The sequence below is a fragment of the Schistocerca piceifrons genome, chromosome X (assembly GCF_021461385.2).
Source record: "Schistocerca piceifrons isolate TAMUIC-IGC-003096 chromosome X, iqSchPice1.1, whole genome shotgun sequence".
NCBI classification, from domain to species: Eukaryota; Metazoa; Arthropoda; class Insecta; order Orthoptera; family Acrididae; genus Schistocerca; species Schistocerca piceifrons.
The window spans coordinates 52932719-52958401 of NC_060149.1; the positions used below are offsets into that span (position 1 = coordinate 52932719).

The 25683-nt window shown below is 38.0% G+C and overlaps 1 protein-coding gene across 1 annotated transcript in view; it reads left to right on the plus strand.

Moving 5' to 3' along the window:
- LOC124721691 overlaps positions 1 to 25683 on the plus strand; it is an 888717-nt gene that overhangs the window by 337391 nt on the left and 525643 nt on the right. The window contains exons 11-12 of the mRNA XM_047246771.1: positions 11551 to 11628; positions 23838 to 23915. Of these exons, the coding sequence (XP_047102727.1) occupies positions 11551 to 11628; positions 23838 to 23915 (156 nt within the window). The remainder of the gene's footprint in view (positions 1 to 11550; positions 11629 to 23837; positions 23916 to 25683) is intronic.

Sequence of the window (25683 nt, forward strand, 5' to 3'; positions counted from 1 at the left end):
CAGGAACAGTATTGGTCCTAATATGCTACCTTGCGGAACCCCTGTATTAATGTATTTTGATTCTGATAAGAGTTTCACTAACTGTTTAGATTTATTTGAAGTATGTGTTATCTCTGCTCTTTGTACCCTATCTGTTAGGTATGACCGAAACCAGTCATTAGCTACCCCTCTTATTCCTAATGATTCTAATTTATTTAAACGGAATCTTTTGATGGACTGTATGAAACGCCTTAGAAAGATCCAAAAATATGCCTGTGACACACTCATCTTTATCAAGAGCATCAAGTACAACTTTTGTGAATTCTACTATGGCTGAATCCGTATTTTTGTCACTTTGGAAAACAAATTGTGATTTGCTTAAAAGATTGTATTTATTCAGGTAATTTATTAATCTGTCTTTAGTAATTGCTTCTATTATTTTTGAGACTGCTGACAACAGGGAAATGGGCCAGTAATTTTCTATGAATTCTGCATTACCTTTCTTAAGCAGAGGTACAACTCTTGCGTCTGGAAATGTCCCTGATGTGAAGGGATTCATTTATTTAATACTAATGTCCATTAAAACTGCTACACCAAGAAGAAATGCAGATGATAAACGGGTACTCATTGGACAAATATATTATACTAGAACTGACATGTGATTACATTTTCATGCAATTTGGGTGCATAGATCCTGAGAAATCAGTACCCTGAACAACCACCTCTGGCCGTAAGAATGGCCTTGATACGCCTGGGCATTGAGTCAACTCGGGTAGCAGAGTACTTGTGGCATGCACATGTTTTTTTTTAGGCTAGGCAGTAGTGCGAGGTGTTAGCAGTAAATTTCAGGGTATTCAGAATGAAGTTCCTGAATTTACTGCCCTCCAGGAAGCGTGTGCCATGCAAATTATTCTCGGGACTGAGACCTGGCTGAACCCTGAGATAGGAAATTCTTAAATATTTAGTGAGGGTTGGGACATGTAGCAGGGGTAGGAGAAATAAAGTTAATCATTGGGTGTTATTACTGGCCACCAGATTCCACCGTGACAGTTCTAGAATCATTCAAAGATAGTCTACAATCTGTATTGCAGAAGTACCCGGATCATGCTATATTAGTCGGAGGCGACTTCAACCTACCTAATATAGACTGGGATGTCGATGGATTCATTACAGGTGGTTGAGACAAGCCGTCGTGTGAATTACTTTTGAACACATTATCCAAAAACTGTCTCGAGCAGCTAAATCGACAACCAACGTGTAATGGAAATATTTTAGATTTGGTAGCCACGAACAGACCAGACCTCATCAACAGTGTCAGTGTTGAGACAGGGATTAGTGATCATGATGTTGTCATTACGACTATGGTTACAAAAGTTAAAAAGTTGGTGAAGAAGGCTAGGAGAGTATTCTTACTAGATAGAGCAGATAATAAGTTGTTAGCATCCCACTTAGTAAATGAATCGACTTCATTTACTTCCAGTATGATGGATATGGAAGGATTATGGGCAAATTTTAAACACATTGTAAATCACGCATTGGACAAGTATGTGCCGAAAAAGTGGGTTACGGAAGGAAAAGACCCACCATGGTTCAACAGAGCAATTTGGAGAATGCTCAGGAAGCAAAGACAGTTGCACTCGCGGTACATGAAAGATTGGGAGAATGAGGACAGGCAAAAGGTAGTAGAGATTTGTGCTACTGTAAAAAGAATGATGTGCGAAGCATACTACCACTACCACCGTCATACCTTAGGAAAAGATCTTGCTGAAAACCCAAGAAAATTCTGGTCTTACATAAAATCGGTAAGCAGGTGGAAGGCCTCCATCCAGTCACTCACTGACCAGTCTGGCCTAGCAATGGAAGACAGCAAAACGAAAGCTGAAATTTTGAATTTACCATTTGAGAAATCTTTCACACAGGAGGATCATACAAACATACTACTGTTTGAGTCTCGTACAGATTCCCATATGGAGGACATAGTGATAGACATCCCTGGGGTTGTGAAGCAGCTGAATGGGTTGAAAATAAATAAATCGCCTGATGGGATTCCAATTCGGTTTTACAGAGAGTACTCTACTGCATTGGCTCCTTACTTAGTTTGCATTTATCGCGATTCTCTTGCCCATCGTAAAGTTCCGAGCGACTGGAAAAAAGTGAGGTGATGCCTGTATATAAGAAGAGTGGAAGGATGGCTCCTCAAAATTAGAGACCAATATCCTTAACATCGGTTTGTTGCAGGATTCTAGAACATATTTTCAGTTCGAATATAATAAATTTCCTTGAGACAGAAAAGTTGCTGTCCATGCCTCAGCATGGCTTTAGAAAGCATCGCTCCTGTGAAACGCAACTCACCCTTTTTTCACATGATGTCTTGTGAACCATGGATGAAGGGTATCAGACGGATGCCATATTCCTTGACTTTCGCAAAGCGTTTGACTCTGTGCCCCACTGCAGACTCCTAACTAAGGTATGAGCATATGGGATTGGTTCCCAAATATGTGAGTAGCTCGAAGACTTCTTAAGTAATAGAACCCAGTACATTGTCCTCGATGGTGAGTGTTCATCGGAGGTGAGGGTATCATCTGGAGTGCCCCAGGGAAGTGTGGTAGGTCCGCTGTTGTTTTCTATCTACATAAATGTTGTTTTGGATAGGGTGGATAGCAATGTGCGGCTGTTTGCTGATGATGCTGTGGTGTATGGCAAGGTGTCGTCGTTGAGTGACTGTAGGACGATACAAGATGATTTGGACAGGATTTGTGATTGGTGTAAAGAATGGCAGCTAACTCTAAATATAGATAAATGTAAATTACTGCAGAAGAATAGGAAAAAGAATCCGGTAATGTTTGAATACTCCACTAGTAGTGTAGCACTTGACACAGTCACGTCGCTTAAATATTTGGGCATAACATTGCAGAGCGATATGAAATGGGACAAGCATGTAATGGCAGTTGTGGCGAAGGCAGATAGGCGTCTTCGGTTCATTGGTAGAATTTTGGGAAGATGTGGTTCATCTGTAAAGGAGACCGCTTATAAAACACTAATACGACCTATTCTTGAGTACTGCTCGAGTGGTTGGGATCCCTATCAGGTCGGATTGAGGGAGGACATAGAAGCAATTCAGAGGCGGGCTGCTAGATTTGTTACTGCTGGGTTTGATCATCATGCGAGTGTTACGGAAATGCTTCAGGAACTCGAGTGGGAGGCTCTAGAGGAAAGGAGGCGTTCTTTTTGTGAATCGCTACTGAGGAAATTTAGAGAACCAGCATTTGAGGCTGACGCAGTACAATTTTACTGCCGCCAACTTATATTTTGTGGAAAGACCACAAAGATAAGATAAGAGAGATTAGGGCTCAAACAGAGTCATATAGGCAGTCATTTTTCCCTCGTTCTGTTTGGGAGTGGAATAGGGAGAGAAGCTGCTAGTTGTGGTATGAGGTACCCTCCGCCACGCACCGTATGGTGGATTGTGGAGTATGTATGTAGATGTAGATGTAGAAACAGAGCTTGGATGGTGTGTACAGGTACAGCCGCCCATGCAGCTTCAACACTATACCGCAGTTCATCAAGAGTAGTGACTGGCGTACTGCGACGAGCCAATTGCTCGGACACCATTGACCAGACGTTTTCGATTGGTGAGAAATCTGGAGAATGTGCTGGCCAGGGCTACAGTCGAACATTTTCTGTATCCAGAAAGGCCTGTACAGGGCCTGCAACATGCGATCATGCATTAACCTGCTGAAATGTAGGGTTTTGCAGCAATCGAATGAAGGGTAGAGCCACGGGTCGTAACACATCTGAAATATAATGTACACTCTTCAAAGTGCCGTGAATGCGAACAAGAGGTGACAGAGACGTGTAACCAATGGCAACCAGTACCATCAAACCGGGTGATACGCCAATATGGCGATGACAAAAACACGCTTCGAATGTGTGTTCACCATGATGTTGCCAAACACGGATGCGACCATCATGATGCTGTAAACAGGACCTGGATTCATCCGAAACAATGATGTTTTGCCATTCGTGCACCCAGATTTGTCATTGAGTACACCATCACAGGCACTCCTGTCTGTGATGCAGCGTCAAGGGTAATCGCAGCCATGGTCTCCGAGTATATAGTCGATACTGCTGCAAACGTTGTCAAACTGTTTGTGCAGATGGTTATTGTCTTGCAAGCGTCCCCACCTGTTGACTCAAGGATCAAGACATGGCTGCACGATCCGTTACAACCATGTGTATAAGATGTCTGTCATGTCGGCTGCTAGTGATACAAGGCCGCTGGGATCCAGCTCGGCGTTCCGTATTACCCTCCTGAACCCATCGATTCCATATTCTGCTAATAGTCATTGGATGTTGACCAACACGAGCAGCAATGTCGCGATACGATAAACCGCAATCGCGATAGGCTACAATCCGACATTCATCAAAGTTGGAAACATGATGGTAGGCATTTCTCCTCCTTACACAAGGCATCACAACAACGTTTCATCAGGCAACGCTGGTTGACTGCCGTTTGTGTAAGAGAAATCGGTTGGAAACATTCCTCATGTCAGCACATTGTAGGTGTTGCCACCGGTGCCAACGTTATCATTTGCATATCACAGCATCTTCTTCCTGTCGGTTAAATTTTGCATCTGTAGCACATCATCTTCATGGTGTAGCAATTTGAATGGCCAGTAGTGTATTTGTTAAGGGGCCTTGTATAGTCCCTATGCATTATTTCAGTGCACACATTGGTACTTCATTTATGCCTAATGACTTTTTATTTTTATTTTTTGAACAGATTTATTGACTTCATTATCTGTGGTTCGAAGGAACAACATTTAATTTAGTGCAACATTATTTACTGGTGTTATATTTGTTTTAGGTAATTTTTGCTGTAACTTCTCTGTAATACTTGAAAAATGCTCGTTTACATAACTTGCTAAGTGTTGTGGATCATTTATTATCTAATCCCCCTCCCTTAACAGTACGTAATTCTACATCTACATCTACATCCATTCTCCGCAAGCCACCTGACGGTGTGTGGCGGAGGGTACCTTGAGTACCTCTATCGGTTCTCCCTTCTATTCCAAGCTCGTATTGTTCGTGTAAAGAAAGATTGTCGGTATGCTTCTGTGTGGGCTCTAATCTCTCTGATTTTATCCTCATGGTCTCTTCGCGAGATATACGTAGGAGGGAGCAATATACTGCTTGACTCTTCGCTGAAGGTATGTTCTTGAAACTTTAACAAAAGCCTGTACCGAGCTACTGAGCATCTCTCCTGCAGAGTCCTCCACTGGAGTTTATCTATCATCTCCGTAATGCTTTTGCCATTACTAAATGATCCTGTAACGAAGCGCGCTGCTCTCCGTTGGATCTTCTCTCTCTCTTCTATCAACCCTATTTGGTACGGATCCCACATTGCTGAGCAGTATTCAAGCAGTAGGCAAACAAGTGTACTGTAACCTACTTCCTTTGTTTTCGGATTGCATTTCCTTAGGATTCTTCCAATGAATCTCAGCCTGGCATCTGCTTTACCGACGATCAACTTTATAAGATCATTCCATTTTAAATCACTTCTAATGTGTACTCCCAGATAATTTATGGAATTAACTGCTTCCAGTTGCTGACCAGCTATTTTGTAGCTAAATGGTAAAATGATCTTTTTTTGTATGTATTCGTAGCACATTACACTTGTCTACATTGAGATTCAATTGCCATTCCCTGCACCATGCGTCAATTCGCTGCAGATCCTCCTGCATTTCAGTACAATTTTCCATTGTTACAACCTCTCGATATACCACAGCGTCATCTGCAAAAAGCCTCAGTGAACTTCCGATGTCATCCACAAGGTCATTTATGTATATTGTGAATAGCAACGGTCCTATGACACTCCCCTGCGGCACACCTGAAATCACTCTTGCTTCGGAAGACTTCTCTCCATTGAGAATGACATGCTGCGTTCTGTTATCTAGGAACTCTTCAGTCCAGTCACACAATTGGTCTGATAATCGATATGCTCTTACTTTGTTCATTGTACGACTGTAGGGAACTGTATCAAACGCCTTGCGGAAGTCAAGAAACACGGCATCTATCTGTGAACCCGTGTCTATCCCCCTCTGAGTCTCGTGGATGAATATTGTGAGCTGGGTTTCACACGACCATCTTTTTCAAAACCCATGCTGATTCCTACAGAGTAGATTTCTAGTCTCCAGAAAAGTCATTATACTCGAACATAATACGTGTTCCAAAATTCTACAACTGATCAACGTTAGAGATATAGGTCTATAGTCCTGCACATCTGTTCGACGTCCCTTCTTGAAAACGGGGATGACCTGTGCCCTTTTCCAATCCTTTGAAAAGCTGCGCTACGCTCTTCTGTGATTTTTTGCCTCCCCCCGTTTCCTTTTTTATAACATCCCAGACTGGTTTGCTTTTATTCTCTGCATTGTATACTATTTTGTCATTGAATGACTTTTTTACAGCAATCAGCATCTTCCTATAGATCTTTTTGTGTCTGTGATAGAAATTTAAGAATTCTGGATCATTGTGAATCTTTTTCATGGAACTGAAATGTTTAAGTGTTTGGGAGGACTTCTTAATACGTGCTTTTGTGAGATGTTGATACAGGCGTGAATACTTTTGGAAATGCATTTTAAAAATTCAATATAAACAATGTAGAGAATTTAGAGAATTTCATATTCACATTGGTTTCCTTATAAACTTCATCCCAGCTTTGTTTTTCTAGTTCTTTTGAAAAATATTTTATTTTGATTTCTGATAGATGTTGTTTGTAAGCTTGTAGTTTGGGGAATGATTCGATGGCTGATTTTACTGTTGTTATTTGAAAGAGATGTTCTGATAGTCTGAAATATTTTACAGCTACATCACATTTTTCCCTGTCCATATTTGTGTCCACATGGACATTTACTGATGAAGCCGTCATAGTAACCCTTGCTGCACTATTGACCAACAGGGACATACCAAAAGTTTGAAGGATGTTTATGAAGGTGCTGCTGGATTCATTTATGGTATTAGTGTTGATGTTAATGTCCCCACACAGAATTAAATTGACCTTTGTACCTGAGATTTTGTCTAGAACTTCTGTTAACTTACTGAAAAAGTGTCCACACTACCACCGGGAGATCTATACACAAAATGTTTAATTTTTTGGTGATATCAACTTCTAATAGTTTTATTTTATGTTTTATTGATTTTATTGATGGAGGATTGTAATGTCTGTGAAATGCCCCATGTTACTCTTTCCTATGGTTTGTTTTTCTTTGTGACATATTTTGTATGTGATATTGTAGGTGTTAAAATCTGTCTTGTGAGTGACAGTTTCAGCATTTTTTAAAGTGCTGGAGATACTTTTTAGACAGGGGAACCTGTTGTCTGGATTTATCCTACAAAAGACCTACCTTTCCTACCTATGACAACAGGTATTTGACCATTTGTGGCCAGAGATCCACCCCGTATACTTTCATGAATCAGCTGTACCAATTTTCCCTTCCCAGCCCTAGTACCTTACTCCTATTAATTTGTGGTATAATGACCTTTTCACCATGTAACCTTTTTTGTGCAACTACTTCACCTTTCACTCTGTGTAGTGTGCTGCAAGACCAGTATTTATTCAATAATGCTTCAACAAATTCTTTATATGATTTACATTTGTTGCTGACCCCTGTTCCCCTGGTTTTTGCTTCTCCTCGAACCTACTCATCATGAGTTTGATTTTTTGTTGTTCTCCAGTGTTTTCAGGCAAGATGCCCTCAGACTGTCTAATGAAGGCTACTGGGAGTATAGTTCCCTTACGAGAGAAATCATGCTATTTATATACATTGGGGTGATTTTCTATGTCACATGCATAAACAATATGTATTTTTATTTCTTGTTCACACCAAATTTGGACTTTTGTTTACTTTTGTTTTCTGTTTTGTATTGCATCTCAGGAAGTGCTTTTTGCTCTATTTTTCTCAGTTTTCACTGAATCAGACTTGTGTTGCTCTTACAAGAAGATTCTGCATGTGAAATATTACGACTAAGTATTTCATGGTCATTATTGATACTTTATTATTAGAGTATATTCTATGTTTCTCATTACATGCTTTGGTAGATTTGCTTTGCTTTTGCTTTATGTTACTAATGTCATTAATTGTTGTTTGTGTTACTCCTTTTTGATCATGCAAATCCTTCATTTCATTGTCAATCTACATATTAATTTCTGACTTAATTTCTTACCCCAGTCTAGTTTTTCATATTCTAGTTTCTTGCAGCATCCTTCAGTTTTTACTTCAAGGTTTATAACCTTTTGTTCAGTGCATCAAACTTAGTATTAAGTTATGCTATTCCCACATTAATTTCCTTTAATCTATTATCTGTTTTCTTTTGTACTCCTTTTTGTTCTTGAAAATTAATTTTCGCGTAGACATCATATACTGATCATCATACTGAATTGATGAGGTGTCAGTTGATGCTATATGCTAACTTAATGTATGTAACTCATCTGTTGTCTCATTAGTAATGTTAACGTCAGAGTCATTTTCTCTGGTATCGTCATTCCAATCAATCACTTTATTCTGACTAGGTACTACACATCCTGGGTTTACATTATCATTGTTTGCCACTAAATCTACATTTTTATTGTCTTCAGTATTAATTAATTCTACATTACCATGGAAATCATTTGTGGGTCCTTCAAAATTCTCAGTGAGATCATTGGTTTTTTAATTCTCTATTTCAGGTTTAACACCAATGTCTGAATCTATGTTTTTACTAAAATTATTTTTGACTGAATCTGACATAAAATTAAACCCATATCTGATTTCACTACCATTTATTTGTATCTGACCCACCATCTCGTCCCTACTGCAGTGCGACTGAATTCCTTTTTACTGCCAAGAGCACATCTCAGTTCTTTTATCCAGACATATTACTATTACTGATGTTGCAATTACAAATCTTAAGACTGCTATGTGCAAGCATAAAACTTAATCTATTTTTCTTCCTTGCGTATTATTGCTGATTCTCACAGCTGTTGGCTGCACCCCTAGCTGCAATTCCGCTGTTGTTGTGTGCTGAAACAGACACATCAGATGTGCCCTATTCTGCTAACTGCACTCAGCACTATGTAATGTCACTGCACATGTTGTCCGTGGATGTCTTGTGCTGCTATTGATGCTGCGCCATCTTGTAGCATGACGAATCTTTAAGTCATGATTTACAATGCAATGCCATCGGCCATGCACCCAACATTAACTATTATTCTTGTAGCACTTCAGGACTTCCTATTCCTGATTTACACTAATATTCTTTTCATAGCAACAAAAAATTTGATTTAGTGTCATCAGTTATTATAGTTCAACAAAAGCTAAACAATAATTCAAACACAGTTCATAGCCTATTTATCACAGTTCTTTTGCAGTTCTCTAGCCATTAAGTTCACATGTACACATTCCTTCCTTCCACTGTTTGCTAATTGGGTACAGTTCACAGTTCTTTTTAATAAAAGCATAAAAGCTAGCCTCCTCCTTTGAAAGCACTTCAACTTCAGCAATATTCCCCGCAAGGGTTGCCATGTATGGTAAGAGACAGAGAGAGAGAGAGAGAGAGAGAGAGAGAGAGAGAGAGAGAGAGAGAGAAAGAGAGATAGAGGGAGGGAGAGGGAGACAGATAGGGAAAAGGGGTCCGTTACAGTTGTATGATAAATACCTTCCCTCAGATATATTCCATCAGCAGCTACTGTGGTGAACACCGGCAGCACTCAGAGTGAAGACTTGTACACAAGTCTGTGTGTATGACAGCACTGGGCAATGAGAGCCATTATTGAGAGAATGGCAATCACCCTCAGTGCTATGGCCCGAAGAGCACTAATTGCAGTGCCTCTTCCTCCTCCAGTGGCAAACCTGGTGACATGTATGACTATGGCAGCTGTCAGAGATGTGGTTGGCAACAAATACAGTTTGCTAATGGTTGTGGTTAAACAGTTTACCTTCCATATCTGTGATTTTGTCGCCAACAGACTGGAAAGGTGGCAGCCTTTTCTGCAACAAGTTGAAATTTAGAAACAGCATGTTCCACAACTGATGGAAGTGTGTCCGGTGTCATGTTCAGGATGTGTTCCACAATGCGTGCCTTCAATGCAGCGAAGTTGGCAGTCGGAACACAGAACACATCATCTTTCAGATAGCCCCACAGCCAGAACTCATACGGATTAAAATCAAGTGTTCAGGATGGCCAGGCTGTAGGGAAATGGTGGCTGATAATTCTAGCATTTCTGTAATAGTGCTTCAGCTGCTGGTTAACTGGATTTGCAGTGTGCAGAGGGGTGCCATCTTGCATAAACATGATCCCATCCACACATCCATGCTGTTGGAGAGCTGGAATGACATTATTGCACAAAAGATACTCACAGCGCTTACCAGTGATGGTACAGGGTACAGGACCTGAAGCTCCTGTCACTTCAAGAAAATATGTAGCTATGGTAAATGATGCTGTAAACCCTCACCACACAGTGACTGTTTCAGGATGAGGTGGTACTGGTTGATTTGCATGTGGATTTTCCGTTGCCCAAATTTGACAATTCTGTGCATTCACATATCTTGTGAAGTGAGCTTCATCTGTCCATAAAAACTTCCACAACCAATCATTGTCCCCTTCCATGTGAGCAAGAAAATCTAAAGCAAAGGTCTCTCTTGGTGGCGGGTCGACAGGAAGCAATTTTTGAACATGGATAATTTCCAATGTATAGCAAAGAAGGATGTTTCATAAGGATTTACACACCATGCTAAATTGTATGTCCAGTGTTTGGGCAATTCCCCATACACTATACGTTTATACACCACCAATTGTCTCCTCCTACATTGCAGTGACCACTGCTTCCACTGACGTCGAATCAATTCATTTCCTCCCTCTACCACCTTGCACACCAAAATCACCCATCTTTTCGACTTTCTGAATCATTTTCTCCATTTCCATGGCAGTCATCAGACAAATGCCTTTTTTCAAACCCTTAAGGGCCGAAACTTCTGCAGAGTGATGTGTGCACAGTCATCATTCTTGTAATGCAGCTATAGAAGCTGAGCACAATCCTGCATTGAGACAGTCATGGCGAACGTCGCACATGTGAAAGGAGGAAAAACCATGTACCCGTCATATTTATACCAACTTCAGTGGGAAGTGCACATGACAGGTGTTTTCATTGACGTATTGTGACATACAGTGCCATCCATTGATCAATTTTCACACTTTTTTTTTTCTTCTGCTATACGTTTTCCCTCATCTCCGATAATATTCCATTGCAATTTGATGCCATTCTGACCAGTGTTGGAATTTCTACAGTGGTTTGAACACTCAACTCTAATTATAAACACCCTGTAGTAGATGATGATGATGATGATGATGATGGTGGTGATGCTCATGATTTAGTGTTCATAATCCTAATTTATATAAATTGTACCAAGTAGTGTTCATTTCTGCCAGTCACATGGCTATGATATTGCATTCTTTTCCTTTCCTTTGTTTACAAAAGTTACAAAATGTTCTTGATAGCTGCTTAGTTACATTGACCAGTGTTGTATTTTCTAACAGGTGAACCATATGCTGAGTCAGCTAGACAGAAGAAATATTTTAAACCCAGCTGGTGGCACAGAGACGACAATGAATCAGGTATATATTCACTATACCTATGCAGTAGTCATGTTCGCAATTAGTACTTCGCTTATGTGATTTCTATAAATATTGACAGGGTAATGCTGTCAACTGTGCTTTGTATAGTGTGCAGCTATAATTTTTCTGAGATCCAGTCAAAAATTGGTTATACTTCTCAAGGGGATTGTTTGATATTTGTCATAATGGAATTGTTAGGAAGAAATGAATGTGAAGTTTGGGAGTCAGCATTAATTAATTCTATAACTATAAAGTATGCGTGTGAATGTTCCTGCTTATTCAGATGATTTTATTTCAAATAATTATGAGTCTGTGAGAGTTATTCACTTTCCAATGCAGGTGTATAATAACTAGAGGCCAGATTTCAGTGTAAACACTAATTGCATGAATTTTTGCATGTGTGGCCATTTGCTGGATAAATGTATATTGACAAGATGGTATGAATTGGGACACTTGTAATGCATGTTATATCACATTTTTGACCTTTTTTTGCAATAACGTGCATGGCACCATCTTTATTGAGTTATTCATATGAACTACGCCGAAGTGCAGAACATAAGTAATTGCGCGAATTTGTTGTAGTTTATTATTATTATAGTTGTTGTTGCACAATGCTACTCCATATGTGATGAAGGCTGAAAAAGCTATTAAATTTTTTTATCATAACTTGGAAATGTCTAACATTGCTCGCCCATGCACTACATCATGTAACTGAAATGCTAGTCTAAAATTTGATCATGTGAATACAGTGTTACAAAAAATAATACAAACAAGGAAAATTGAATCACAAAATACAAAGGTGTGAAACTGCTGACAGCAAAGTCAAATGCTGCCCTTTTTTTCCCAATTGAAGGTACTCTTAAAAGCACTTGTCCATGTTGCTGGATTTAGAGATATCCTTCCAGATTTAGCTGTGCCTCCACAACCTTTTTTAACCAGGTGGTTGTACCTGGATTAATGCTGCCATATTTTACTGTGGTAATTTTGATTTCGTTGTCAGTAAGACACATTGAATTCCTACAGATCTTTAGAAGTTGACATCTGTTTACTTCATTCTACCGAAAGGCCTTAAGGTATTGAAGTGTAGGTTTTTTGCTTCATTTTTGGGCTGTAGGTTTTTGAGGTCAGTAACGCAGTTTGCATTAAAGATGTGGTAGTGATATTCAAGGAAACAGATATGAGGCAAGACCACATTTACGTCATCAAATTTTGTTCATTTTCTGTGGAAATACCAAAGTTGCAAGTCACACGTGGAGTCCCAGACAGTTATTGTAAAGGTAAAAAATCTTTGCAATCATTCTGTGGAGAAGTGGGTGTTGTTGTTTTTAAGATAACAATGTTATCATATCATATCCTGATTTTGAGTTTTCAAAGAAGAGAAAAATATTTTGTAGCAAAAGTGTAAAAGAACTATCAACTTGATCATACTTTGTCCAAAATAACTTCACCTAAATATGCATCTGTCACTCCTTGTGACATAGAAACATCATTTTCTGTCACATATTTTAATTCTTTATCTGCCTTATTAGTCGTATTTAATGAGATGACATTGCATGGATGTTTGCATGTTTTACGATTTGATAGTGCATGAAAATCTGGGCTCTAATAAGAACATTATAAATTTAATAAGTAAAGATATTAACTCACCAAATAATTTAGGTACTGAGTCACTGATAGACACATAAAGAAGACAAGAGATGCCTGCTAGCTTTCAGATGAAGTCTGGCACATTGTTTAATCAGCTAGGAAGTTTCAATACTACACACACTCTCATGCAGAGTGAAAAATATGGTATATACTCGAGTATAAGACAACCCTGAATATAAGATGAGCCTCCCCCCTTTTTATGAGTGGTTTCTTGGGAAGAACACACTCTGACTAATCAAATTTACAAACTCTTATTCATGAAAGGATATGTCTAAATAGTTAACATTATGCCTATTCTGTATTTATGCAATTTATTTATTGTTGACATTTTGATACAATGTGGGGAAATTAAATAAAAAAAAGGAAATTTTTGTAATTATACTCTGCATTCTCTTGCTGTTGTATCTGTTATCCTATACTTTGTATTTTCTTGCCTGTCCACATATGTTTCATCAAATGTCTGTTTTGTTATTCACCTGTGCTCTGCAGATATGTACATGGGCAGGGGAAGGGGAAAAGGTTGTTACATATGGCTTATGACGACAACATACAGCTGGTCATTTGGTCAGGGCTTGTATGTGGAAATCTATTGCTGCCATTAAATAACACAACAGGAAATTAGGTAAAATAAAGAGAATTTATTCAAATTTAGAGTACACAAGGGGCACGCCTAGGGTTGGAAGTTACCAGGTTTAGGCCAGTTTAGGAGATTGAACTTCTAATTGAAATGGGCAGCATAAGGGGAGGTGGTTCATGTTAACTTATGTTGATGGCCAATCATGAAATGTAGAACTGGAGGCTTTGCCTGCCATGAAAAATGTCAGTTGTGTTTGAGGTCTGGATCACAAGAGAGTGAGGCAGCTGTGTTCTGCACTGCAGAATGCTCCAACGTCCACGCATGTGACCTGTATCCCACCCACACTCTTTGCTAAGACAAATGGTGTGAATTCACTAGCAGTTTCAGTAGAGGGGTGAGGGCATCTCTTGTCAGCAGCGCGAACTGGATGAAACTGCATTGGTTCTGAAAGGCAGGCAACTTGTGTCATGTATGCACTACGGAATTTGATTTGGGAGCAAACTTGTAAAGATTTGACTGGGGTCTTCTAAATAAAAGTTTTTAAACCAGTTGCTTAAATTATTCCGTGACTAGCTGCCAAACTGTACATTGCTTACCCCTTCCAGAGGAGTGGTGATTCACATTGTTTACAAAAGGATGTCAGTCACTGCTGGAAAGACGGTTTGCCCTAGTGGGAGCCTTTTAATGGTTTACTGGCGCCCCTCCACCCCCCCCCCCCTCCAGCCCCAAAAAAAAGTGTAGCTGTTTGTATTGTCTGTAATATATTAATCTCGTTTCTGCATAGTTGAACTAATACCAAAATATTAAATGCAACAACAACATGACAGAATACTTAATTATGTAATAATCAAAGTACTTGGTTAAAAAACGTAATAAATAAGCTTACTGCAGAACGCGTGGTGTTGGTAAGAACTGGTCTAAATGCATTTGAAAAAGGGTAGTAACCTTAGTACAAACTTGCTATGTCGTCTGACAATTTTTGCGGCTAGTAGTTGCACAAAGTTGCTCAGGCTATGAAACATAACACATTGTAGTAAAATGGAGGTGTCATTAAGTCGTAGACATAGTGTACCAAGCCTTATCTTTATTAACTCATGTTAAAATAGAGAAGTAAAAAGCCTATTTTTATACCAACAAAATCCTGGAGTTACGTGTGAAATCAGGGGATAGCAAAGGCTGCGCATCAAAACCCATGAATTTCTAATATTTAAATTCTACCTACTCAATTTACATTACCTTGTATCATCTCATAGAGTAACAGTCCATCAAAACATAGTGCACTATGGTATAGCTAGGCATACAGAGAGAGAGAGAGAGAGAGAGAGAGAGAGAGAGAGAGAAGTGTTTGTTACACCTAGAATTCCACAGTAGTTTTGACTGGAAAAAAATTGTAGCATAAACTAGCCAGAGCATCTATTGAATCACCACTACCTTAACATGGATACATCATTGGAAATGGCAAATGCAGCCACATCATAGTGAAAATCTCAGAAAAGCAAAAGGAAATATATACCTATTCATTTAAAAATCATTCTAAATTAACTCATGGGATAGTAGTGTGTACGTATATCACTTAGTTTAACACATGAATTAATTAGTTAAAACTGAGACAAATGATAATTAACAATGTTGAAATGTGACCAAGTAGTGGTCTGAAGGGTGACTTGTCTGACTAATAATATAGGTCTCAAAATGGTTAGCTATAATTAATATTTCTCATAAGTTAGTGCTCAACATAGAACACAATATTGTCCAGCTGCCAAATGAGAATCTGGTATGACCTTAAATATTTGTGGGATGAGTGCACTTTGGGTAAGGTTTTCGTAGTCATAACACAGTTTTGACTTACACTCATTAATTGTAGAAACCACATAGTGCTTTAAATGCTTATCTAATTCCCAGGAGCACAAAATAAAATCATCAATGTGTGTCACATCATTACATCACATTTATAAAAAGAACATAAGGCAAAAGTACTTGAGGGGCCAGATATGTGATAAATCGTTAAAATCAATTAGAATTACGTAAAAATACTGCTCATTAACTCATGAAAACCATGGTACAACCCTAAATCCCTTTAGCAGAAAATCACAGGAAAAGTTATAAATAGACATTAATTTAAGGAGATAAAATATGAAAATACACCAAGAAAGTACAAAATATAATGCTCAGAGTAGCACATAGATTTAACATTTTTCCCAGTAGCATCACTCAACTGCAGTGTTTTACAAACAACAATTATCAACAAACTGTTCTCTATAATTAAAATTACAACTAGAAAAACTGAAGGAAAAGACCAGAACAGTGCTTGTTTTATTGTAAATTGAAAATGAGGATCGGTTACAACCTTACTTTCTCCTCTAAAATGACAAAGTTGTGGAAAAACTATCTGTCTTGTCCACTGATCTTAGAGTTTACTGTTTTCAGAATATCATGGGACTGTCATGTGGCATAAAATAAACACGTAAAATAAAGTTATAGGCATGGAGAAACACAAGGCAAACTCCAATACAGATAATTAAAATGTTTGTGCACAGTGATGTAACAGCTAACAGTATCCTCATCCATCTGTAACACTTCACATGAAGAAGGGAAAGACTGCAGTGAGTTTATAATCAGTTAATAAAGTATAAAAAGATTCTCAGCTAGAATGTGGTTCTGTGTGACAGAGGCACACGCTTTGTTCCTATAGAGACTTCCGACTGAAGGGAGAAGAGCATGTGGGTTATCTGGCTGGAAGGAGACTTATGCATGTGTGGCATTATCAAAATTTAATGGCACTTCTCTCTATTAAGGTGATGGAGTGGGGTATTATCTGCAGTGTAACACGTCTTGCGGAAGGGGAAACAGCAGAGAGGTAGGCGCAAAGGTGGATGAAGAGTGAGAAGGGTGAGGGGGAGGTGGCAATCTAGAAGCAAATGTTTTTTGATGCACAGCTGGTGGTGTGTACCAGCAGTGTAACACTAAGTATGCATGAAAATAGAGATAGTCAATGCTGGCTCAATCAAACTCTGGTAATCATCCATACAGAGCGACACCAGATTTGTACTGAAGTGATCTAAATGTTTGTATGATAAAAAATATATCAGGTTAATTCAGATTATTAGTACAGTACTTGTTTTAAATCTAAAACAGAAATATGGGGCAGAGTGCATCTCTGTGTTGAATTTCAGCAAACACAAAATTCAGAAATCACTTGCCAATTGTTTTAGGAATTAGTTGTCTGTATAAAATGTACAACAGTCACCTCAAGCCGACAGAAATTTTGATACGTAACTGTAGGAGTATGTGATAGAGTACTGCAGGACTTAATATACTAGGTAAAACACATTGGTAAGGAAAAAGTAAATGCTGATTTCTGTGGACACAGCACAGTAAAGATTTGTAAAGAGAGACTGAAGGAAAACAGTTAATTCAATGGATATAAGAATTAAAAAGTGCAATTATTTTCGATTCTTAGTGATACCTTGAAAGAAAACAGGGAAATAAATGCTTTGAAACCGACAGTGGACTTAGCTCATCTGCAGAGCTATGGAATATGAGTTACAAAAATCAGATGAAAATTTGAAGTATAATTGTCCTTTGAACAATAAAAAATAAGTATAATAGACACCGCAAAGAGGGGCTCCACATTCAAGATTTAACAACAAAATGAAACATTCAATGAAGCAGACTTGTAATGTAGCAGTTTAGAAAAATTTTAGTAAGGTAAACTGGATACATTCATTTGAAAGAAAAAACAAAAATCTTGTCAATAAAAGAGATCTACAAGTGAAATATAGTATAACACCAATATTCTACAACAAAGCTGAACAACAAAAGTATTTAAATTCACCACATGTCAAAGATCTATACAGTAGATGATAGGGGGTACCTTTAAACACCTCAAACTCTTCAGAAATACATAAACTTCCTACATAATACAAATAGGAGTGCACCTGGGGCATCCTCAAAAATTATTAATGGTCACTTATTTATTTATTTATTTATACGTCTAGTTCCGTAGGACCAAATTGAGGGGCAAATCTCCAAGGTCATGGAATGTGTCACTAAATTAAATTACAACATAATAGTAATAACAGATAAAATAAAATATTTATAAACTAAAAAGGCAAGCCATAAGATTTAGTAAATGCAGTCAGCAATTTAAAATAGGAACCAGTTCAATTTTTCAAGGAACTTCTTGACAGAATAGAAGGAGTGACCCATAACAAAACTCATCAATTTCGATTTGAAAGGGTATGGATTACTGCTAAGATTTTTGAATTCTTGTGGTAGTTTATTGAAAATGGATGGAGCAGTATACTGCACACCTTTCTACAGAAAAGTTAAGAAAGTGCAATACAAATGCAGATTGTATTTCTTCCTAGTATTAAATGAGTGAAGGCTGCTCTTTCATGGGAATAAGCTGACAACAACAAAGAATATACATATTGAGAGGCCAATGTCAGTATTGCCAGATTAGTGAACAGGGATCAACAAGAGGTTCACAAACTTACACCATTTATTGCCCGAGATACCCATTTCTGAGCCAAAAATATCCTTTGAGAATGACAAGAGTCACCACAAAATATAATACCATATGACATCACCAAATGAAAATAAGCAAAGTAGACTAATTTCCATGTTAAATGATCCTTATTTCCGATACCGTTCAAAATGGAAAAATGGCAGCATGTAGCCTTCCAACAATATCGTGAACATGAGTTTTCACGACAGTTTACTATCTATATGAACACCTAGCAATTTGAACTGTTCAATTTCACTAATCATATGCCCATTATGTGAAATTAAAACTTTAGTTTTTGTTGGATTGTGTGTTAGAAACTGTATAAACTGAGGCTTACTGTGATTTAGTGTTAGTTTATTTTCTACAAGCCATGAACTTATGTCATGAACTGCACTATTTGAAATCGAGCCAGTGTTGGGCACAGCATCCTTTACTATGAATCTAGTGTCCTCAGCAAACAGAAATATTTTACAATTCCCTGGAATACTAAAGGGCATATTATTTATATAAATAAGGAAGAGATATGGCCCCAACACAGATCCCTGGGTCACCCACCATTTGACCATGCCCCACATCACAGCCATTCTCAACACTGTGAATAAAGACCTTTTGCTGTCTGTTGCTAAAGCAAGAGGTGAACCAATTGTGAGCTACTCCCCGTATTCCGTAATGGTCCAACTTCTGGAGCAATATTTTGTGATCAACACAATCAAATGCCTTAGTTAAATCAAAAAAGATGCCAAGCTTTTGAAACCTTTTGTTTGATCCATCCAGTACCTCACAGAGAAAAGAGAATATAGAAATTTCAATTGTGAATCAGCTATAAAGCCAAACTGTACATTTAATAGCAAATTATGTAATATAAAATGATAAATTATCCTTACATACAAAAACTGTTCAATAACCTAAGCAAACACTGATGGCATAGAAATAGGTCTAAAATTGTTTACATTATCCCTTTCTCCCTTTTTATAAAGTGACTGTACTACTGAGAACTGCAGTCATTCATGAAACTGACCATTCTTAAAGGAAAGATTACAAATATCTGAAAGTACAGGGCTAACATGTGCAGCACAGTACTCTAATATTCTGCTAGGCATTCCATCATATCCATGAAAGTCCTTAGTCTTTGGAGATTTAATTATTGACCTAATCTCCTACACTCTGATGAATCAGCTGTACCAATTGTCCCTTCCCAGCCCTAGTACCTTACTCCTATTAATTTGTGGTATAATGGCTTTTTCACCACATAACCTTTTTGTGCAAAACTTCATCCATGGTTCGCAAGACATCATGTGAAAAAAGTGCGAGTTGCATTTCACATTAGTGATACTTTCTAAAGCCATGCTGATGCATGGACAGCAACTTCTCTGTCTCATGGACATTCATTACATTCGAACTGAGAATATGTTCGAGAATCCTGCAAGAAACCGACTAGGTACTACACATCCTGGGTTTACATTGTCATTGTTTGCCACTAAATCTACATTTTTATTGTCTTCAGTATTAATTAATTCTACATTACCATTGAAATTATTTGTGGCTGCTTCAAAATTCTCAGTGAGATCATTGGTTTTTTAATTCTCTATTTCAGATTTAACACCAAAGTCTGAATCTATGATTTTACTAAAATTATTTTTGACTGAATTTGACATAAAATTAAACCCATATCTGATTTCACTACCATTTATTTGTATCTGACCCACTGAATCGTCCCTGCTGCTGTGCAACTGAATTCCTTTTCTACTGCCAAAAGCACATCTCAATTCTTTTATCCAGACATTTTACTATTACTGATGTTCCAATTACAAATCTTAAGACTGCTATGTGCAAGCATAAAACTTACTCTACTTTTCTTCCTTGACGTATTATTGCTGATTCTCACAGCTGTTGGCTGCACACCTAGATGCAATTCCACTGTTGTTGTGTCTGAAACAGACACTTCAGATGTGCCCTATACTGCTAACTGCACTCACCACTATGTGCTGTCACTGTACATGTTGTCCATGGATGTCTCGTGTTGCTATGGACATTGCGCTATCTTGTAGCATGACAAATCTTTAAGTGATGATTTACAATGTAATCCAATCAGCCATGTACACAACATTAACTTTTATTCTCGTAGCTCTTCAGCACTTCCTATTCCTAATTTACACCAACATCACTTTCATAGCAACAAAAAATTTGATGTAGTGTCATAAATTATTATAGTTCAACAAAAGCTCAATAACAATTCAAACACAGTTCATTATATATTTATCACAGTTCTTATGCAGTTCTCTAGCCATTTACAGTTCACACGTACACAGTCCTTCCTCAATTCGCTAATTGGGTACAGTTCACAGTTCTTGCTGAAAAAAAATCATAAAAGCTGGCCTCCTCATTTGAAAGCACTTCAACTTCATTCAACTTCAGCAATATTCCCTGCAAAGGTTGTCATGTATGCCAAGAGAGAGAGAGAGAGAGATAGGGAAAAGGGGTGGGTTACATTTGTATGATAAATACCTTCCCTCAGAAATATTCCATCAGCAGCTACTGTGGTGAACATGGACAGCACTCAGAGTGAAGACTTTTACACAAGTGTGTGTGTAAGACAGCACTGGGCAATGAGAGCCGTGATTGAGGGAGTGGCAATCACCCTCAGTGCTATGGCCCGAAGAGCACTAATTGCAGTGCCTCTTCGTCCTCCAGTGGCAAGACTGGTGACGTGTATGACTATGGCAGCTGTCAGAGATGTGGTTGACAACAAATACAGTTTGCTAATTGTTGTAGTTAAACAGTTTACCTTGAATATCTGTGATTTTGTTGCCAGCAGACTGGAAAGGTGGCAGTCTACAAGAACACATCTGTGTTTCATACTGGTGGGGTGCATGCTGATAGTTATATATACTGATAGTAAACTATGACTAGACCTAATCTATTCACATGTACAGTAATGGTATAGATTAGTTCACCCCCCACCCCCTCATCACCCTTCCATCTCTACCCCTAATAGTACTAAGGACCCGTTACTATTTAATAATTCGAACAAAGCAATTATCTAACTTTACACAGACGCTTGTCAGCTTTCTTTATGCTGTCAACATCAAGATCTGTCTAACGCAATTATTTGAGTTATACAGAATCACATTCTTGAGGCCAAGTGTTCTGGTAAGTTCTAGTAATAGTTGTTAATCCAGCATTCTTTTACTTTGTTCATAAATAACTGAGAATGTTCTGCTTCCTGCCTGATATCCACTGACAATTTTTTATAGATTTTTTCATTAGAACACGAAACTTTGTCCTGAGCCCTCATACCCTAGAGACAGATGGCATAGTGCGGAGAAGATGGCACTGTAGGATTAAATGGTTGTTGTAGTATTTGTTGAAACGTGCAGTAATGGACAATGGGAAGTTTCTCAGAAACAATGAGTCTGTAGCCTCCTCAACTTGTGCACTACTTCATCTTTATGAAACCCACAGTGTTACCTACTTCACTGGGTATTTGTAATTGTGATGATGCATTAGATCGCACTTAACTGAATAGAAATGTAGTAGTAGTACAGGATTATTCTAATTAAATTTAAACTTTCAAACTGCAGCAGAAATAACACCACTGGTCAGAATGCCATCTAATTGCAACAGAATATTATTAGAGAAGGGGGGAAACATATGGCAGAAGAAAAATAAATAATTACAAAATGTAGCAATAGATGGCACTGTAAGCTTCATAATTTAATGATGCTCAACTACAAATGACAAATGAATCATACAACAATGCCTAAGGTGTACACTTGATGTTAAACAAACTGTACTACTCAGTGTGCATGCGCCTACAGGTGTGATACTGCTAGTTACATAAGCCCATCCACCATGGCAATGTCAGATCACATCAGATTGGAAAAATTGGTTTTTAACTGTTCTGAGGCCAAAAACTTCATGGAAATCATCAATCAGAATCAAATTGGATTATTAATTTCTGTGTGTCTGATACAAAACATGTTCAAAAAGCTGTCCACCGTTTTCTGCAACAAGTTGAAATTGAGAAACAGCATGGTCCACAACTGATGGAAGTGTTTCCGGTGTCACATTCAGGATGTGTTCCACAATGCGTGCCTTCAGTGCTGTGAAGTTGGCAATCGGAACCCTGAACACAACATATTTCAGATAGCCACACAGCCAGAAGTCATACAGATTAAAATCAAATGTTCAGGATGGCCAGGCTGTAGGGAAATGGTGGCTGATAATTCTAGCATTTCTGTAATAGTGCTTCAGCAGCTGGTTAACTGGATTTGCAATGTGCGGAGGTGAGCCATCTAGCATAAACATGATCCCATCCACACATCCACGTTGTTGGAGAGCTGGAATGACATCATTGCACAAGACACTCACAGCGCTTACCAGTGATGGTACAGGGAACAGGACCTGAAGCTCCTGTCACTTCAAAAAAATTTGGAGCTACGATAAATGATGCTGTAAACCCTCACCACACAGTGGACGTTTCAGGATGAAGTGGTACTGGTTGATTTTCATGTGGATTTTCCGTTGCTCATATTTGACAATTCTGTGTATTCATATATCTTGTGAAGTGGGCTTCATCTGCCCATAAAATGTTCCTCTGCCAATCATTGTCCACTTCCATGTGAGCAAGAAATTCTAAAGCAAAGGTCTCTCTTGCTGGTGGGTCAACAGGAAGCAACTTGTGGACATGAATAATTTCTAATGGATAGCAAAGAAGGATTTTTCATAAGATTTTACCCACCATGCTCATTTGTATGTCCAGTGTTTGGGGAATTCTCCATGCACTACACGTTTGTACACCACCAATTGTCTCTTCCTCCATTGCTGTGACCACTGCTTCCACTGACGTAGAATCAATTCATTTCCTCCCTCTACCACGTTGCACACAAAAAGGACCCACCTTTCAAATTTCTGAATCATTTATCCAGACCCACGGCAGTCATCAGACCAATGCCTTTGTTCAAACCCTTCAGGGTCTGGAACTTCTGCGAGACAGTCATGGCGATCGTCGCACATATGAAACGAGGAAAAACCATGTACTCATCGTGTTTATACCAACTTCAGAGGGTCGCGCACATGACAGGTGTTTTCATTGATGTATTGTGACATACAGTGCCATCCATTGATCAATTTTCACACTTTTTTTTTCTTCTGCTATATGTTTTCCCTCTTCTCCGATAATATTCCATAGCAATTTGATGTCATTCTGACCAGTGGTGTAATTTCTACAGCGTTTAGAAAGCATAACTCTAATTATAATCACCCTGTAGTAAATGATGATGATGGTGATGATGATGCTGTTCATCATTTGGTGTTCATAATCCTAATTTATATAAATTGCCACCAGGTAGTGTTCTTTTCTGACAGTCACATGGCTATGATATTGCGTTCCTTTTCTTTCCTTTGTTTATAAAAGTTAGAAAATGTTCTTGATATCTGCTTAGTTACATTGACCAGTGTTGTATTTTCTAACAGGTGAACCATATGCTGAATCAGCTAGACAGAGGAAATATTTTAAACCCAGCTGGTGGCACAGAGACTACAAAGAATCAGGTATATATTCACTATACCTATGCTGTAGTCGTGGTCACAATTAGTTTTTTACTTAAGTGATTTCTAAAAATATTGACAGGGTAACGCTGTGAAATGTGCTTTGTATAGTGTGCAGCTATATATAATTTTGTCAGATTTAGTCAAAAATTAGTTATACTTCTTAATGGAATTGTTTGATATTTGTCATAAAGGAATTGTTAGAAAGAAATGAATGTGAAGTTTGGGAGTCAGCATTAATTAATTCTATAACTACAAAGCACGTGTGTGAAAGCTCCTGGTTATTGAGATGATTTTATTTCAAATTAGTATGAGACTGTGAGAGTTATTCACTTTCCGCGGCAGGTGTATAATAAATAGAGTCCAGATATCTGTGTAAACACAAGTTGCATGAATTTTTGCATGTGTGGCCATTTGCTGGGTAAATGTATATTTTGAAGATGGTATGAATTGGGACACTTGTAATGCATGTTATATCACATTTTTGACCTTTTTTTGCAGTAACGTGTGTGACACCATCTTTTATTGATTTATTCATATGAACTGCACCAAGATGCAGTACATAAGCAATTCGGCAAATATGTTGTAGTTTGTGAACTTCATAGTGAGCTCAAGTGCCCTACTTCAGCTCGGTAGTTGTCGGGTTATAAGTCAGTATACTTTGTGGCAATAAAATTAAATTAAAAATGGGTATTATTATTGCTGTTGTTGTTGCACAATGCTGCTCCATATGTGATGAAGGCTGGAAAAGCTATTAAATTTTTATATCTTAACTTGAAGTGTCAAACATTTCTGTCCCATGACTACATCATGTAACTGAAACGGTAGTCTAAAATTTGATTGTGTGAATACACTGTTACAAACAATGATACAAACAAGGAACATTGATTCACAAAATACAGAGGTTTGAAACTGCTGACACCAATAAGTCATATGCTGCCTTTTTTTCCAATTGAAGGTACTCTTAAAAGCACTTGTCCATATTGCTGGATTTAGAGATATTTTTCCAGATTTAGCTGTGCCCCTACAACCTTTTTTAACCAGGTGGTTGTACCTTGATTAATGCTGCCATATTTTACTGTGGTAATTTTGATTACGTTGTCAGTAAGAGGCATTGAATTCCTACAGATCTATTGAAGGTGACATCTCTTTGCTTCATTCTAGTGAAAAGCCTTAAGGTACTGCAGTGTAGGTTTTTTGCTTCATTTTTGGGCTGTAAGTTTTTGAGGTCAGTAACACAGTTTGCATTAAAGACGTGGTAGTGATATTCAAGTAAACAGATATGAGGCAAGACAACATTTACATCAAATCAAATTTTGTGCATTTTCCTTTGGAAATACCAAAGTTGCGACCACAGCCGGAATCCCGGCCACTTATTGAAAATGTTAAAAATCTTTGCAATCATCCTGTGGATAAGTGGGTTTTGCTGATTTTAAGATAACGAAGTTATCAGATCATATCCTGATTCTGAGTTTACAAAGAAGACAAATAATACTTTCTATCAAAAGTGTAAAAAAACTGTCAACTTGACCATACTTTGTCCATCATTTCTTCACCTAAATATGCATCTGCCACTTCTTGTGACATAGAAACATTATTTTCTGTCACATATTTTAATTCTTTATCTGCCTTATTATGCGTGTTTAATGATGTGACATTGCATGAATTTATGCATGTTTTACGATTTGATGATGCATGAAAATCTGGGCTCTAGTAATAATATTATTAGTAATTTATTAAGTAAAGATATTAGCTCAACAAATAATTTAGT